The sequence below is a fragment of the Primulina tabacum genome, chromosome 9 (genome assembly GCF_025594145.1).
Source record: "Primulina tabacum isolate GXHZ01 chromosome 9, ASM2559414v2, whole genome shotgun sequence".
Lineage (NCBI taxonomy): Eukaryota > Viridiplantae > Streptophyta > Magnoliopsida > Lamiales > Gesneriaceae > Primulina > Primulina tabacum.
The window spans coordinates 36,347,470-36,367,038 of NC_134558.1; the positions used below are offsets into that span (position 1 = coordinate 36,347,470).

At 36.7% G+C, this 19,569-nt stretch overlaps 2 protein-coding genes and 1 non-coding gene across 4 annotated transcripts; all 3 read left to right on the forward strand.

Moving 5' to 3' along the window:
• Positions 1-1,030: 1,030 nt before the first annotated feature.
• Positions 1,031-6,948, forward strand: LOC142555681 (callose synthase 11-like). Of its 2 annotated transcripts, none has more exons than XM_075666720.1 (2): positions 1,031-1,138; positions 1,308-6,948. In XM_075666720.1, the coding sequence occupies exon 2, from the start codon at positions 1,339-1,341 to the stop codon at positions 6,658-6,660; it is 5,322 nt and encodes a 1,773-aa protein (XP_075522835.1). In that variant the 5' UTR covers positions 1,031-1,138; positions 1,308-1,338; the 3' UTR covers positions 6,661-6,948. The 2 variants fall into 2 exon arrangements, with proteins under 2 accessions (XP_075522835.1, XP_075522833.1); XM_075666718.1 differs by having other exon boundaries at positions 1,121-1,138; positions 1,231-6,948.
• On the forward strand, positions 4,301-4,382 carry LOC142504704 (small nucleolar RNA J33). The gene has a single exon (XR_012804326.1). It is a non-coding gene; the product is annotated as a small nucleolar RNA J33 (small nucleolar RNA).
• A 7,768-nt stretch (positions 6,949-14,716) lies between the features above and the next one.
• Positions 14,717-17,970, forward strand: LOC142555683 (scarecrow-like protein 28). The gene has a single exon (XM_075666722.1). It carries the CDS (start codon positions 15,615-15,617, stop codon positions 17,658-17,660), a length of 2,046 nt encoding a protein of 681 aa, XP_075522837.1. The 5' UTR covers positions 14,717-15,614; the 3' UTR covers positions 17,661-17,970.
• The last annotated feature ends 1,599 nt before the right edge of the window (positions 17,971-19,569 follow it).

The window sequence follows — 19,569 nt, forward strand, 5'->3', positions numbered from 1 at the left end:
TAGCAAGGGGTTCAAATAATTAAACTTATTACTATTATTTTACTGGCGTTTGATATATTTTGAACGCAGATATTTGAACAACCGAGAATTTATCCTTGTTTGAAAAAATTATCTGATAATTTACCTGACATCGTGGCAATTTTATATTATTTTGTCCAATGTCACATGGCATTCAATATTTTGTCGAATACCTTTTTAACATATTTGATTTGATAATTAAAGGAGTTTGTAACTTAAAAGTCTTTACAATTTTGTCTTGCTAATGCTTGATTTAGCTCAAATAAACTTTGAGTGACATCGATCTTATCTTCTTCCCCTACACTTGTTGATCACACATTTCATGATACCATCGTTTTAATATTCAACATCTATTAATCGTGTAATTTTCAACATTGCCTGGTAACGAAATTTGAAATTCTCATAACAATTGTTTTTTATCTGGAATTTCGTTGAAAATTCTACATTTATATTTATTCTCTCATCCAACAACTATAGGAATAAAGGCTCTTTTTGCTTTCATTTTTTTTTAAAAAAATTTTGAAACTCAAATTTTTTTTTCGGGTTCTTATTGGAAATAATTTGGAGAAATAAAAAATATTTGAAATCCTTTTTGACTAAGATATGAAGATAACTTTTTTATGAGAACAATAACGAAAACGAGGTCTTAATACTTGGTTCTAATTCCGGTTCGTTCCAAACGTCGTAAAGTAATGGATCGGGTAAAAAAATATATACTACAAATATAGATCGGGTTAAACCATATCTCGTTATTGAATAAAGTATTTCAATATGGAATGATTTGTCTTTCCATGGATGTTTTCTGGATGGATACTTGGAATAAAATAAAATTATTTAAAAAACAAAGATGGCACATGATATCCAATTTCTATTGGCATCAGTCCCTCGTGTTTTCCATCTTATTTGCAAAGCTTATCATCCATCATCAACATGAAAATGACAGCTCAGTTCTCAATAATCGGTACTAATGGGTAATGTTCTGTTTTATGTGACGGGTGGGCTTGGATGACCCGAAGTATTTAACCGCACTCGCTCTCAGTAGCGCGTGGTAGGTATGTTTTGAGGTCCACGCATGAAGCCTCCAGCCTTAGCTTTGGCAGTCCCAACTCCAAACGCAAAGGTATCTATCTATCTATCTATCTATCTATCTGCTTTTTGATCCTCGCTCTCCCATTACTCAACTCAAACCTTTTTCATGCTTATTACACTTAGATTCGAATAACGTGAAGGCACTTGAAGAATATACTGCTGTGGTGCTAAAGATCCCGCTATCTTCATGCTACTTGCAGTTGCAGGGACATCCGGCTTTAGTGAACGTGTATGAATTTGAGGCAACGCCCACCTCCCACGGGAGGCCGTGCAACTCACGCGCCTCCGCAGCGGCTGTCTGACCACCACTTCAACATCATCCCCATCCACGACCTGCTCACTGACCATCCTTCCCGCCAGTACCCGGAGGTGCGTGCCTCCGCTGACGCCTTACGTACCACCGGTGACCTACGGAAGCCGCCGTTCGTCCCATGGAACGAGAATATGGACCTCCTAGACTGGCTGGGGCTCTTCTTTGGGTTCCAAGATGACAACGTTCGGAACCAGAGGGAACACTTGGTGCTCCATCTGGCCAACTCGCAAATGCGCCTCCAGCCGCCGCCCGCTGCCTTCGATCGACTCGACCCCGGTGTCCTCCGGCGGTTCCGCCAGAAGCTCTTGAAAAATTACTCTTCATGGTGCTCTTATTTGGGGAAAAGGTCTCAAGTACGTCTACCCCATCACCATAATCCCGACCTCCAACGCCGCGAGCTCTTGTATGTATGTCTTTATTTGTTGGTATGGGGTGAAGCTGGTAACTTGCGATTTACCCCAGAGTGTTTGTGCTATATTTATCATCATCTGGCATTGGAACTGAATTACATTCTTGATGATCATTTTGATGAGAATACGGGCCAGCCTTTTGTACCCTCTACATGTAGACAATTCGGTTTTTTGAATTATGTTGTGACTCCTATTTACACCATGATGGCGAATGAGGTGCGGAGGAGCAGGAACGGGACTGCCCCTCACTCAGCTTGGCGGAACTATGATGATATTAATGAGTATTTCTGGAGACGAAGATGCTTTAAGAGGGTGAAATGGCCAATTGATTTGAGTTGCAACTTTCTCTCGGCTGATGACAATACTAGGGTGGGGAAGACGGGGTTTGTTGAGCAGCGGACTTTTTGGAATTTGTTTAGGAGCTTTGATAGGCTGTGGGTTTTGCTGATACTGTATTTTCAGGCTGCTGCTATTGTTGCTTGGGCAGGAAGGGCTTATCCTTGGCAGGCACTCGAGGATAGAGATGTACAAGTACAGTTGCTCACAGTCTTTATTACATGGGCTGGTTTAAGATTTATTCAATCAATTCTTGATGCTGGCACGCAGTATAGTTTGGTCACAAAGGACTCTAAGTTGATTGGTGTGAGGATGGTTTTGAAAAGTATGGTTGCTGTGTCTTGGTGTGTTGTGTTTGGAGTGTTCTATGGTAGGATCTGGAGCCAGAAAAATTCAGACAGGTCATGGTCGTATGAAACACATCAAAGAATTTTTGTCTTCCTCAAGGCCGCGTTGGTCTTTGTCATACCAGAGTTACTTGCTTTGCTGCTGTTCATTATTCCCTGGATTCGCAATGTGATCGAAGAAGCTGATTGGCCAATTTTGTACATTCTGACGTGGTGGTTTCACAGTAGAACATTTGTGGGTCGAGGGCTTAGGGAGGGGCTTGTTGACAACTTAAAATACACCATTTTCTGGGTTGCAGTGTTGGCTTCAAAATTCTCTTTTAGTTACTTCCTTCAAATTAGACCGCTCGTTGGTCCAACTAGAGCTCTCTTGAATCTCCGAGACGTTAAATACAAGTGGCATGAATTTTTTACTAGTACCAACAGAATGGCCGTGGTTATGTTGTGGGCTCCTGTTGTCTTGATATATTTAGTGGATTTGCAAATCTTTTATACAATATTTTCCTCTCTTGTTGGGTCAACAATAGGGTTGTTCTTACATTTGGGTGAGATTCGGAATGTGGAACAATTGAAACTTAGATTCCAGTTCTTTGCAAGTGCATTGCAATTTAATTTGATGCCAGAGGATCAAACTCATAGGTCTGAGGCAACTGTTGTGCATAAACTACGCAATGCCATTCATCGTGTTAAGCTTCGATACGGTCTTGGGAAACCATACAAGAAGATAGAATATAGTCAGATGGAAGCCACTAGGTTTGCACTAATATGGAATGAAATACTCATCACTTTAAGAGAAGAAGACCTCACCAGTGACCAAGAATTGGAACTACTTGAACTACCACCTAACTGTTGGGATATCAAAGTGATACGATGGCCTTGTGTTCTCTTGTGCAATGAGCTACAACTTGCACTGAGACAGGCAGGGGAACTGGCTGATGCACCTGATAGGTGGGTGTGGTTTCGCATTTGCAGGAATGAGTACAGGCGATGTGCAGTCATGGAAGTTTATGATAGCATCAAATACTTGCTTCTTTACATCATCAAATACAATACAGATGAACATTCCATAGCTACCAAATTTTTCATGGACGTTGATAATTATATTCGATTTGAAAAGTTCACTGAGGCCTATGGGATAACGCTTTTGCCTAAGATTCATGAGCAATTGATATATTTTATTGAGCTTCTGCTTATGCCTAAGAAGGATATGGATAAAATTGTCATTGCGCTGCAGGCCTTGTATGAGCTTGCAGTTCGGGAATTTCCAAGGGTGAAGAAATCTATGGTTCAGTTGAGTCAGGAAGGTTTGGCTCCTTGTAACACTAATACTGATGCAGGGCTGTTTTTTGAGAATGCTGTTCAATTGCCAGATTATGAGGATGCTTTCTTCTACAGGCAATTACGTCGGTTGCACTCAATCCTCTCTTCTCGGGATTCAATGCACAGTGTCCCAATGAATCTCGAGGCAAGAAGACGAATTTCTTTCTTTAGCAACTCGCTCTTTATGAACATGCCTCGTGCACCCCAGGTTGAGAAAATGATGGCTTTCAGTGTATTGACTCCTTATTATGATGAAGATGTGCTGTATGGAAAAGAAATGCTTAGAAGTCCAAATGAAGACGGAGTTTCCACTTTGTTTTATTTGCAGAAAATTTATGCAGACGAGTGGGAAAATTTTATGGAGCGCATGCGCAGAGAAGGTATGCAGGATGATGGTGAGATATGGACTACCAAGACAAGAGAGCTCAGACTCTGGGCATCATGCAGGGGCCAGACACTATCTCGTACTGTGAGAGGCATGATGTATTACTATAGGGCTCTTAAGATGCTTTCTTTTCTCGACTCTGCATTTGAGGTTGACAGGCAAGGATCACAAGAATTCAATCCACTCAGTTTACTGAAACAGAATGGTGGCTCTATCAATCAAAGCTCCGGTGCTCCAAATTCTCAAACACTAAGCAGGGCAGGAAGCAGCGTGAGCCTGCTATTTAAAGGACACGAATTTGGTGTTGCTCTGATGAAATATACGTATGTGGTTGCCTGCCAAATGTACGGAGTACACAAGAGAAAAGGTGATCCCCGTGCAGATGAGATCTTGTATTTAATGAAAACTAACGAGGCGCTCAGAGTTGCTTATGTCGATGAGGTTTTACTAGGAAGAGAAGAGAAGGAATACTATTCTGTCTTGGTGAAGTACGATCAACAGCTGAAGAAAGAAGTGGAAATCTATCGCATCAAGTTACCTGGTCCTCTGAAATTGGGGGAGGGTAAACCTGAGAATCAGAACCATGCAATTATCTTCACTCGTGGTGATGCTGTGCAGACTATTGACATGAATCAGGACAATTATTTTGAGGAGGCACTCAAGATGAGGAATCTGCTGGAGGAATTTAAAGTAACTTATGGCATCAGGAAGCCTTCCATTCTGGGCGTTCGCGAAAATATATTTACTGGTTCTGTCTCATCGCTTGCTTGGTTTATGTCTGCCCAGGAGATGAGTTTTGTCACACTGGGGCAACGTGTTTTAGCCAATCCTCTTAAGGTTAGAATGCACTATGGTCATCCTGATGTCTTTGATAGGTTCTGGTTTTTAACTCGGGGTGGCATTAGCAAGGCTTCAAGAGTGATCAATATCAGTGAAGATATATATGCCGGGTTCAACTGCACTCTGAGAGGTGGCAATGTGACTCATCATGAATACATACAAGTGGGTAAGGGGAGAGATGTTGGACTAAATCAGATCTCAATGTTTGAGGCCAAGGTTGCCAGTGGCAATGGCGAGCAGGTTTTGAGCAGAGATATATATCGATTGGGTCATAGGTTGGATTTCTTCCGCATGCTCTCGGTTTTCTATACAACCGTGGGCTTCTTCTTCAATACCATGATGGTTGTGCTCCTGGTCTATACATTTCTATGGGGGCGACTGTATCTTGCCCTTAGTGGAGTTGAGGATCATGCTAACAAAAATTCCAACGACAATAAAGCCCTTGGTGCAGTTTTGAATCAACAATTCGTTATCCAAATTGGTGTTTTCACAGCCCTACCAATGATTGTCGAAAACTCGTTGGAGCATGGATTCCTTCCAGCCATTTGGGATTTTGCCACCATGCAGTTACAGCTCGCTTCATTATTTTTCAGTTTTTCAATGGGCACTCGATCCCATTTCTTTGGTCGGACCATCCTTCATGGGGGTGCTAAGTATCGAGCTACTGGACGTGGTTTTGTTGTGCAACACAAGAAGTTTGCTGAAAATTACAGGCTCTATGCCCGCAGCCATTTCGTAAAGGCAATTGAACTCGGAGTAATTTTGATTGTTTATGCTTCTATTAGCCCCTTGGCTTCAAGTACCTTTGTTTACATAGCTATGACCATATCCAGTTGGTTTCTTGTATTGTCGTGGATAATGTCGCCATTTGTGTTCAATCCTTCTGGCTTTGACTGGTTGAAAACTGTGGAGGACTTTGATGACTTTATCAACTGGTTATGGTATAAAGGAATTTTAGCCAAAGCAGAACAGAGCTGGGAAACATGGTGGTACGAGGAACAGGACCACTTAAGAGCAACTGGTCTTTGGGGAAAACTGTTGGAGATCATTTTAGATCTTCGATTCTTCTTTTTCCAGTATGGAATTGTATACCATTTGAGGATTGCAGGAGGTAATACAAGTATTGTTGTTTACTTGTTATCTTGGATCTGTCTGATTGTGGCTGTGGGTCTTTGTATAATCATAGCATATGCTCAGGATAAAAACGCTGCTAAGGATCATGTCTACTATAGGCTAGTTCAGTTCCTCGTTATAGTGATCACAATACTTGCGATTGTTTTGCTTATTCACTTCACTGACATGGATTTTGTTGATTTCATTAAAAGTTTGCTGGCATTTGTCCCCACGGGATGGGGAATGATTCTTATTGCTCAGGTGCTTAGGCCCTTTCTGCAGTCCAGTGTGGTTTGGGAGACTGTTGTTTCATTGGCTCGTTTGTATGACATGTTTTTCGGATTAATAGTCATGGTTCCACTGGCATTTCTTTCCTGGATGCCTGGATTCCAACAGATGCAGACAAGGATGTTGTTCAATGAAGCTTTTAGCAGGGGACTTCAAATTTCTCGTATTCTGACTGGCAAGAATTCCAATACTAAATCATGAATTACTTAGGATTCCTAATTTCAATGAGAACAGCGCCCGCCTTTGGATCATCCTCATTGCTGTTTGAGTAAATTAGGTTTGAAGGGGTCGTTTTTCATAAATTGTTGGACTGAAATCTTCGTTGCTCTTCATGTTGTTCATCTGTAATTTAGCTTCTTCTTCTTTTTAATTTCAACCTGTAATGTAGCTTGTTTTAGCATCAGTAAGGAATCAAATATTTTTCTGAATTTTACCCCAATTCTCCCTCAAATTCCTTACTCCCCTATACTTATAATATTATTATGGTTATTCTGCTCTTTCAATTGTTGCTTGCTTGTGTGATTTGCCATATCCTAGTTATGTTCTTTTTCGGTTCTGTTGTGTGATTCTAAATAAATGATGACCTCGGTCAACTATTTAATTAAGAAAATGATCTTCAATAATACACAAGAGGATGTCATTTTCTTAAATAAATAGTTGACCGAGGTTATTTTGCAAATTTTCCCTGAAAAAAAATTGGTACTTATTTATTTATTTTTTGATAGTAGGAACCAACAATGTGGAGTGATCAACCAATTATTTTTAATATTGGAATTATTGGCCCTCATTATAATACACATGAGGAGGTCATTTTTTTAAATAAATAGTTGACCGAGGTTATTTTATAACTTTTTTCAGCTGAAAAAATTTGGTACTTATTTATTTATTTTTATTTTTTGATAGTAGGAACCAACAATGTGGAGTGATCAACCAATTATTTTTAATATTGGAATTATTGGCCCTCATTATAATACACATGAGGAGGTCATTTTTTTAAATAAATAGTTGACCGAGGTTATTTTATAACTTTTTTCAGCTGAAAAAATTTGGTACTTATTTATTTATTTTTATTTTTTGATAGTAGGAACCAACAATGTGGAGTGATCAACCAATATTTAATTTTCTGTGGCATATATATAAATCGTGTGGCACTTTTCTGGAAAAAAAAAATCGTAATAGAATAAATTTTGTAAGGTATAAAGATATTAGCTCTTAAACTTTGTTTTGCTAACAGTGGATGGGCATGAGCATCAAATATATACAGGGTATGGTTAAAAGTAGGAAATAAATTAGTCCAGCATTCAAGTGGTAAGTTTTAATTTAAAAAATTAACTAAGACAATTTAGATTGTAGTAAAAAATAGATATATGTAAAAAAATATGATTCACTTTATTAATGTGGTTATCATATAGTTTATTTGATTAGCGTAATTTGTAGATTACTTGCGTCAGTCGGATATTTACTTGATGTATACCAACAGATAATTACGAATTGTATAGAACTGTCGATACCAATTGTCTAACCCGCAAACAAAATTTAACGAGTTGGATTGGGAAATATTTGGGCTTCCACGTGTCGGCAGGCACATGGTTGAGCCTAAGGTGGGCCAACCCACAACGGGCCGTTTTGCCTGTGGATTGGGATTTTTTTTTTTATAAAAAATATTTTGTAGTGAAAGTTGAAATTTTTTTGTAATAAATATTTTGACTAACATGTAGAAACGTATTATGGATGCTAATTTATGTGATAAACTCGTTCGAGAAAATGTTGATATGAGAAAATAAACTACTGAAATATTGGTCAAATACATATATTCCACCAAGTCGGATAACTTTTGAGATAATACATTTTTCTTGGTTTACTGTTCTAATCTACTACCAATATATTTCCAAATTTCAATACTCACATGTTATTAAAGTGTTGGCAAAAATTTGTGTGAGACGATCTCACGGATCGTATTTTGTGAGACGGATCTCTTATTTGGCTCATCCATGAAAACATATTACTTTTTATGCTAAGAGTATTACTTTTTATTGTGAATATCGGTAGGATTTACCCGTCTCACATATAAAGATTCGTGAGACCGTCTCACAAGAGACCTACTCTAAATTGTTAAATTTTATTTAACTATTCATGCACATTCATATCATGTAACAATTTACCCATACAATATTCACAATAATCAAAAGTTTTATGAACAGTGAAAGCAAATGTGTACTAAATATTTTAACTGAATTACCGATAATATATATACCATGTGATGTGATAAGTAAAAGATATGTAATAAAAGGATTATCAAAATAAAATATAAGAATAACTAATACAATTAGATAAATTATATTGTAATTGATATGATTTAAATCGACGGATTATCTTTGTTAATTAAATTGTGAGTAATAAAAAGAACTCATCATATATTAGTTAGTAGTGATGTAATATTTCTTAAAATAATTGTATAAATAACTAAAATTTCTAGAATTATTTTTTTTTTGAAAAAATATTAATAACAAATTTAAAATTCTTATATCAGTTTTTTTAACTAATTTAAATTATATAAAGTACAAACAAAATAACTAGATAATTAGAATTTAATAATGATAGAAATATGCATTTATTGCCATAACTAACATAATAATTGAGATAATAGCAATAATTTGAATATTCATTTTAATAATAATAAAGGATAGTAACAATTATAATATTACTATTAAATAATGAGATATTAAAAATTATTAATTAACAATAATTAAAATATTTATAATATTAGTATTATTATAAATGATATTATGTTAAATTTTTAATTGTTTTAAACTTTAGGTTATTGAAAGAAAACAATTAATTAAGCCTCGTCTCTCACCCCAAACCGTTATTCAAACACCAAAACATGGATAATAATCTCAACAGTAAGTGTTGAATGAGTCGACCATAATATTAACCTTATATACCAGGCAAATAATAAGGGAAATATTTAAAAAAAAACATCTCTTATTCTGTACGTCAAACCATATTTAAGAGAGGTATATTAGTTCGAAATTTTTAATAATTTTTTTAGAGTTTAAAAGTTTAGAGACAATCAAATCTCGACTTTCATATACTCCATGAAAGTTTAGTGGAATATAAGATATAATCCAAATGTTCACATTTTTAACTCAAAATTGATGTACTTGGCACATGCATCTTCTGGTAAATATAACAATAAATGTCAGATTGTACTGTGCCAATTTTTTCATCAATATGTCAGCTAATATCATATGACATAACAAATGGGGATGTAGAATAGAAATCCAGGTTGGCCAAAGCATACATATATATATATGTTTCAATAATTGTGCAATAAATATTATAGAGTAAGCAATTCATTGACAAAAGTTTTCAAACTAAGCAATAGAGAGATAAATCTATATAATAATAAGACTTCGTGTCTATATAAGATATAGTACAATAATAATTTTCAGTCAAGATTGCAAGCAACAAAACAAAGGATTACACAATGTACTAAGATCGTAGCAAACAACCTACGCAAAGCAATAGGCATGTGAAAACTTGCTGCCTCATTTAAACACTCAAAATTACGCTTATCATTTTCCAATAGCCCCCTACATTGTGCTGCTTCCTTGAAAGTGAAACAAAATATTCCACGAACAGTGAGCAAATCAGAGTAGGACTTAGGGCCTCGAACATGAAGAAGTAATAAACGATGATAATACCTCTCACCTTCTACCGGATTTGCCGAGTTAACACGTCCGATAACTTGTCTTTGTTTCCTTGGTTTCCAAGTTCTAGTTGGTCGATCCCAAACAAAATGCTCTGGGAATTCAGAATATAAGAACTTTGTTGCTTCCACAACGTGCGAACAAGTCTTAAAAAATTCAGTCAACATAGTTTTGGAGACACATTCGGATGCCAACACATTGCCCAAGTTCTGGTAATTTGAGAAGGTGATCATGTGCTTGTCCAGTAAATGTAGAGGCAAAATTGATAACTGCATGAGAGATTTCATTCATATCAAATTCAAAAATGCGCCACACTGATTCTAGAGCAAACACCCACCGAGCATCCTGAAATGCTCGTATTTCATCTACAAATGAGTTAGAACTATGAGGTGATAAATGAACACTTATTTTGTCATGGCCCTTGTAAATATATTTGTATAAATATTTTACAGCCGTTAGCCCAGAACAAATTTCAACATTGATATGACAATCATAGCGATAGAGTAGATAAGGATTATAAGGAACAACCCATTGAGAATTCAATGTACAATTCCGAACCTCAACAGAGCGACCATCGTTTCTCCTCCTGTACATATATAGGATAACTATCAGATCGTGAACAGAATGTTCTAAAAAAGGGCGAGGATAACGGTTTTTGCATTTTTCATTAACCATACATGGGCATTATAAATTTAACGTGCCACAAGGTCCATGCATCATATGTCGTGAGACCAAACCAAACAATCGAGGAAAAACATCTTTATCTGGAAGCTCAGCAACAACGTAAGAGTCGAACCTTTCAGGCGAGTTAATCTTATAATTAAATTGCAGGATAATAATCATATGACAATAAGGTAGACCTCGTTTCTGGAACTCGATAACATAAACATAAGCAACAACAGGGCCAAATATAGACTTTTTAAGAATCCGGTCCTTAAGATCAAGTAATTTTGCACGAAACACTCGAGAGACCAAATCTGGACGATCATGAGCAAGCTGACCTTCAAATAAATTTTCTCGAATCTCTTTCCAATCCGGATTGCAAGTCATCATAATAAACAAGTCATGTTTTCCAAATTTCTGAACCAATGCAATTGCATCAAGATATCGATGTCGCATATCTCTTGGACCTCCTATGAAAGATGCTGGTAAAACAACATGTTGCCCGACCTCACTCCCACGTGATTCACCATTGGCTACACTGTCAACCACACCCTAGTACAATTCCGACCTTCTCTCACTTTGGTGCTTTCTGTAGTAATATAATCTCGTTGTTTCTAGTCTAATGGACATATCGACAGCAAATTGCTGCAATAATAGACCACCATACAATATTAACGAAGTGTTGCTGCCATGAATTTGCAACCTGTAACAATAGTACTCCCTACAAGAAACCATCCTATCATTTTTTCCACGAACAACTGCATGAAACAAATAAAATACACACAAATTAGTTGCAAGACAAATATATAAATATATGCAGCCGACCATTATCTTGTTTGTTTGGGGGGAAATGCAAGAAATAATTACTAAAATTGAGTATGAGGTAAAAGATAAAAAACGCACCACGACTTTCACCAGCAATAATACGATCAGAGGAATTAACATCTGCAAGTGGTAGCACAATCTCATGCACGTCAACATGGGCATACCCATTTTTTACCTTCAGAATATTCTGCTGCCACCCTATTGTCCCCATACGGGAAAAAAAACGGATAGTTGCAAGGAGTCATAATAACCATAATAATGTTGTATTTGATGGGTTTGACCATCACGACCACAAGCAACTATGTCCCTGTTATGTGGAATGTTAGCATCATCATTGCCTTCGATCCAAATAGCCGCAACTTAATCAGCGGATGGGCTGTTATAACATTTCTGGTCAACAGGAACATTTTTGGAAATATGCAATCTTAAGTTTCTGATTGAAGAATACCGATTTATCCTCTTTAGAAGTTGTGCATAAGGGGTTACTTTCATTATATCCATCAGCAAAATCATGAGTTCTCTGTCAACATAAGCGTCCGGGAAAACGGACATCCTATTTTCCAACTCATTATCGTTGTCCCAAAAATAAAGTTGGAAATACCTTGGACCATCCGAATTAGGTATAAGTGGTGGCAATGAATGGAAAATCTGGCCAGGCGCACGAAATGTGTATGCCCCATGTTGAAGAGAAGCCAATTTCTTGTCAAGCCTAACCCCAAGTGAAGTGAAAGAGAAAACATTGTTGTACAATCGTACTTGACGGCGAAATAAAATAGCTAAGGGAGATTATGGGTCCTTGAATAATTCCAGCAAGGCAATCTGAGTAATAGGAGATGCCAATCTAATCTTACCACAGGCGCAACAAAAAGATGGAGCTTCACAAGGGAATCTATGTGCGCCACAAAATTGACATGAAGGAACCGTTGGCAAGACACTGATACCAGCAATATCTCCTTCATTGTCTGAATTTTAGAAAGAAATGCAATTGGGGAAAAAACCCACGTATTTCAGGTGCGAAAAAATGAACATAGGAATACCGAGCAAAAAAATCCAAGTAAAATAAATGCACTGATGAAAACAACAACATATTACTTACAAATAGGATAACACGCCAGAGGAACGGACACAATATGTGCTGTATGATGGAATTATATCATTGAACGACAGCATCACATGCGATAAAAAAAATATAAACAGATCAAAGGGGGAAAAATAATCAAATCGATGCAAATAAACATGGTGAAAATAACAGAGCAGCTAACGTTGGAAGTAGATAAACCGGCGCCACCAACACGCAGAGATTGAGCAGCGCCACTGCCAAATTAAAATGATTACATGAAACTCTTTAAGATAACACACATAACTAAGAGGTAAAATAACGTTAGGAGAACACATAGAAAATACAAGAACTCGGAAGATGCAAAGGGGCCGCAACAAAGCAAGCAGGAGAGAAATGAAGAGAGCGAAACACATACCCTGAGACAAATCCCGAGATGGCAGCAGGTCGTCTACCCTGCGCCATGAAAAGTAGAAGAAGTAAAACCAAAATAACAGAGAGAAATTGAGGATCACAGCGACATAAACAAATTGCAGGGCGATAGAAATCGGTGATTTCACTGGAAGGTGGATGAAATAACCCATCAACAGTAATGATCATGGTGAAGTAGTAATAGGAAAGAAAGAAACGTAGGAAGAAAATAAATGAGAAGGAAATAAATGAGCTCATATATCTATCAAATGGTAGTAAGCAGCGAAAAAATTAATCCTCCATGAAGCCAAATTGCAAAATCTAAAAATATAAGAGTACATAGGTGAAAACACAATTGAAAGGGACATATATGTATGTTAGATGTTAGACTAAAAATTTCTAATCTTTGTCATATTTCAATATCTATATAATATATGATTTTATTAGTTCATATTTAAAAATAAACTTGTTAAAAAATTTACTAAGAAATGTAAATAAATAATTTTTCTGACATAGAATTAAAAAAATAGAAATATGTATTAATGTCCAAATCCATTTAAGATGGACAATGAATTACAAAAAACTCTTAAAAAATCTATTAATTTAATTTGCTAACTTAAATTAACAAGAAAATTTAAATAAATAATTTTTTGGCATAAAAGTCAGGAAAGAAAGAAGAATGTGTATTAATGTCCAAGTTCATTTAAGATGGACAATGAATTAAAAAAAAACCTTTAAGATAACCTATTAATTTATTTGCTAACTTAAATTAAATAAATGAACAAGGACATATAAGAAAATTCACAAATGAAAGTGGTATATTTATATATATGTTAGATATGTTAGATATATATATATATATATATATATATATATATATATATATATATATATATATGTGTGTGTGTGTGTGTGTGTGTGTGTGTGTGTGTGAATGACTCATGAAGAAAATGGTTTTGGATTTGAAAAAAAAAAAAACATAGGAAATATTATATTTTGTTAATTGTCGGCTCTACAATTTGTATCAGTGTAAATGTCAAAAGTTTGATTCTCATTGATTGCAAAAAGTGCAATATTTGAGAGATAGATTGTTGGGGTGATATAATTCTCTGTTGGCTAGAACAATTGAAAGTGATGCTTGAACACGATTTAAAATATTTGAATTGCACTATTACTATCAGCTATAATTTTTGGTAAATCGACAAGCATTCGATCGTACATTATATCGAATATAATTAAAAAAAATCAAAGTTATAAATTTTTTAGTTATATGACTTGTTAAATAAATTAAATGGCTCACGATCACGACTACAATCCTTCGAAATTTATCAAAGTAAAAGAGGTAAAAGTAAATAAACAAAAAAACCAACGGTCGAATTTCCAGGTGAAAGTGAAAAAAGGGGCATAATTAGAGGTCAGTCACGTGCGTACCACGTGTCTTCCCTCGAAAACCATAATTTTGTCGTACAACTAAACAACGGTCACATTTCACCGACAAGATCTCCCAACGGTCATATACTCCTCCATTCTCCACCCTCAGATTTTGATCCAACGCTCACGAATTACGATCTGAACTCTCGACCCATATTCTCTTTTTACCGAGCCATCATTTTTTCTCCGTAGAATCAGATTATATACGATGAAACAATACTACAACTAGAAGTTGCTTATTTAATTTATAAAAACCTAGCTTATTTCTGTTTTTTGGGTTTTTGGGTCGTGGGGTTCTTGATAGGTGATTGACGGAGATTTAGGACGGATAATGATTATTTTGTTTATTTTCCTGCTTGTTTAATGGGTTTTTGATCTGGGTTTGGGGAGTGGATTTTGTTTTTGAATTGAGTGACTAGCATGGATTTGTTGGAGTCTATTTATGTTTGTTTTGATCAATCATGCCCCCCCCTGTTTTTGTGCTACCATTGTGAACATAGGTGCATCTTCCGAAGATTATTGCGTAATGTGAAGACATATCAGATTTCTTCCAAATGATTTCAATTTGAAAGTTACGGGATCCGATGATCTGTTTTAGGTAGGTGTTCCTTGATTTGGTTAATGTTTGATTAGTTCTTTGTTTTGTAATTGCTAATGAATGTTTTAATGATTCTTTGAATTCTTTGTTGCATATAAGTTTGGATTGATTCTTCATATAGGACACATGTAAGCATATACACGGGAGATATTATTTTTGGTTGTGATATTTCATTGATTTTGACATCGGATTCCAATTCTTTTCTTGGTCTTTTCAATCTTGGAACTCACACACTCACGATAGAAAACATGGTCTATTTCTCTTGATTTCTCCTCATAATATTGTTTGCTCGCAACTTATACCAATTCTACTATAAATGTGCATAGTTTGAAGAGTGTATAAATATAACTAAGACACGCGCACACAGAGAAAGAGAGAGAGAGGGAGAGAGTAGAAGGGTGGGAGAGCTGTATTTTTGTTGAAGGAAAAGGAGAAAAAATAGGTAAACGTCTGAAGCATGTTGGCTGGGTGTTCATCTACATTGTTGTCTCCAAGGCATAGATTGAGAAGTGAAGCATCTGCTCAGTTTCAAGCTTGCCATTTTCCTACAATGAGCACCCAAAGATTGGATTTACCTTGTACTTATGTGCGAAAAGAAGCCTCTCGATCCCAACCCATTAGGCCCGTTGGTCTTTCTATTGAGGCACCAATTGAAGCCAAGACTACAGGTTGTTCACTTAGGCAGGGTATCAAGCTTCCTCCTGCCGCAACCACGGAGGACAGGAGGGAGAAAAAATTTGAATTTTGGGAGAAAGGTAAGGTTCTGAAAAAGAAAAAGAGGTATGCAGAAGAAATATCGTATGACGAGGAGACTTTCATCAGTCCAATGAAGAGAAAACGGGGTAACGGAAAGTCAGATGGTATGCCAGAAGAAGAGGGAAACTTGAGCTTCAGACAATTGGGTGGTGAAAGTTTTTGGTTTCAGCCAGGTTTCAACATTCCACAGTCCATTCCACCGAGTGCAGGCCTCGATAAACCTCAAGTGACATTTACTGTATCATGCTCAGGAGAGGAAGAACGGGTGTGTTTCATGCCTAGTGACATATCAGTGCCACCATTGCCCCCTTTGTCAAATATTCCCTGGTTTGATTCTGTTGTGATCACAGACCTAGGGGACAAGAATGTTGAGGCAAGATGTGGTCCTGAGAAGGAAGCCTCAGGATCATCAAGTACCTCATCTGACAGTCATGATTTAGTTCTCAGGCTGAGTGATAATCCAGTGGAGCGTGAAATTGGCAACGGCTCATCTCCACCTAATCCAAGTGAAAGTGCCGAGGCTATAGTTGCAGGGAATAATGGGGAAAATAGTAACCAGGAGCGTGAATGTATTGAACTTGTGAGCTTACTAATAGCTTGTGTTGAACAAATAGGCTCAAAGAATATTGCTGCGATTAACCATTGTCTTGCCAAACTAGGGGAGCTTGCTTCTCCAATAGGTGGCTCCCCTATACATCGCCTTGTGGCATATTTTACTGAGGCTCTAGCTTTGCGTGTTGCAAGGCTGTGGCCACAAACCTTCCACATTGCAACATTTCTTCGTGAGTTTGATTATGCTGATGATAATAGTGGTGGCACTGCATTGAGGCTTTTGAACCATGTGAGCCCAATTCCAATGTTCATTCATTTCACATCCAATGAGATTCTGTTGAGAACTTTTGAAGGGAAGGACAGAGTTCACATAATAGATTTCGATATAAAGCAAGGATTGCAGTGGTCCGGTTTGTTTCACAGTTTGGCTTCAAGGGTTAATCCACCTAGCCACATCAGAATCACAGGTATTGGTGAGTCAAAACAAGAACTGATCGAAACAGGTGATAGACTTGCTGGATTTGCTGCAGCACTGGATCTGCCTTTTGAATTCCATCCAGTAGTTGATAGGTTGGAAGACGTGCGGTTATGGATGCTTCATGTTAAGGAGAAAGAAAGCGTGGCTGTAAATTGTGTATTCCAGGTCCACAAGGTGCTATATGATAGTACTGGAGGAACGCTGAGAGGCTTCTTGGATTTGATTCGGAGCACAAAAGCTGAAGTGATTATAATGGCAGAACAAGAAGCAGCACATAATGAACTCAACTTGGATTCAAGGGTATCCAATTCATTGAAGTACTATTCTGCAATTTTTGACTCGATTGACTCAAGCCTTCCACTAGACAGTCCAATGAGAATCAAGATAGAGGAAATGTTTGGGTCTGAAATCAAGAATATTGTGGCTTGTGAAGGACGAGACAGATTTGAAAGGCACGAGACCTTTGGTAAGTGGCAACAGTTGATGGAGCATGGCGGTTTCCGGTGCATGGGAACGAGTGAAAGGGGACTACTTCAGAGCCAAATGCTGTTAAAGATGTATTCAAATGAGAGTTATAGAGTCGAGAAGAATGGACAAGATGGGGCTGCCACATCTCTGACTTTGAGTTGGTTGGATCAACCTCTTTACTCAGTCTCAGCATGGACAACAGCAGCAGATTTGGTGGGAAGCTCTACATCATTTCCTCACCCAAGTTGAAACGAAAAGTCTTTTTATTCTTCCTCATTCACAAACACGATTTCGTTCTATTCTGGTACACTACAATAGGGAGTTTTCAGTCCATTCTTTGTAGGTAGAGAAATCTTGTTATTCTTTCATTCTTTGTTGCAGATAAAACTATTGAGATAGGAAAAGACAGGCTACTATAGACTTCTTCAGGTTTTTTGTATTAAGTTGTTTGGTTTTCCTTCTTTTGATTCTTTATGTAATGTAACCTAGAGTTCTTTTAATTGTCTATTCATATTCTTTGTATTCAAGATTATCTATTTGAGTCGTACACTTTGAAAGATATGTATACTTTTTAATGAAGTGATTTTTGTTCTCCTTTTAAAATTGTGTTTCATTTACTTTATTATTTAACAAACGATTTTAATACCACGGGATACTCGATCGTTTTAATCAAATGCACATGAGATAGAATAGAACTAGATTTTGCACTCCGAACAAAGTTCTTATTTCCCTTTGCAGGGATTTTATTTATTATCTCCTTTCAGTTACCCAATTATATATATATCATTCTGAAAAGGGAGCCGACAATAAGAGATTAGACGACAAATGAATTCTAGCGACATAAATAAATTCAGTTTGCTTTAATTTATTTAAAATTTTAAAAAATACTAATCTATATGAATTTTACTATCAAAACACTTCTCATACTATTAGTGATAGCAAATCACACCAATGGGTGGCGTAGAGTTGCGTCTTGCTTCATATATATTAAACAGAAATAAGAGTTAATCAAATTATTGCATATCTATCTTGTATATGGATATCATCTTGAATAATTTACCAAACTACCAGGAAAAAAAAAGGGGATTTAAATTAATAACCGGATACTTCATCCAAAGCAGATGCACCACAAGATAAATTAGTTAATAGTCAAAATACTTCGTGAAACCTGATGAATCCCGTTTCTTGAATAACTCAAAAAGAGTTTAGTTACAGTTTTCACCTGTTTCCCCTGCCAGAAATATGCTCAAAACTGTCAGCAAACATCTATGAAAATGACCACTCTAAATCTATGAAACTTCAAAAAGATCAATGAAGTTGAACTGGAGAGCGTGATTCCGTTTTGACAATGGTGCCACTACTAAAAATCTGCAGACTGCCATGAGGAATACTCTCAATTCTCGATGCATTAGCCAAACCCATCTGTGCCGAGGCTGCATTAGGTCTCTCAGTAGAATGAAGCCTGTTGTTTTTTGCGCTTTCATCTAAAGGCCATGACTGGCGAGCAGTTTCATTATTTATCTTTTCATTTGCATATTGCGAGCTCTTTCCCATGTTGGAAGCCACCATTTCCTGAAGCATTTTATCGATAAATATTGATGATAGTTTTTGTCAAGTTCTGAAGGTGATCTTGGCAAGTTACATGCTGGTAGATCAGTATGCATGTAAAATCCAAGAATTTTAAGTTTTATCATTTAAGTTTTATCACGATAGTATATTTTGGATACCAGGATTTATCTCATTTGAGGATGTGAGATTTGTAAGGTTTTACCAAGATTGAGTGAATAATAATATCGTGTATATTATTATTTGAAATTTCGCAGATAAATGCCTAAGATTTGAGTTGATATGGAGATACCGGGATAAAAATCAGGCAAAGGATAATAAAATCCCTAGAATTCGAAATTTACAGTGTATATATTTGAGAATTTCGAAAATTGAGAGATAAAAGATTTAGAGTTCGAATTTATATCACGGATAGATCACGATTCTCGATAAAGATTTGATTCAGATTCAAAAGTAATATCACTCGATCACGACAGCAGCCAACCCCTATAAATAGGAGGGCCCTGTAGACTCGAAAATCACACCACATATCACACCAAATTTTCGAAAATTTGTGCTCTAGTCTCCTTAGGAATTTTTGAGCGCAGCGAAG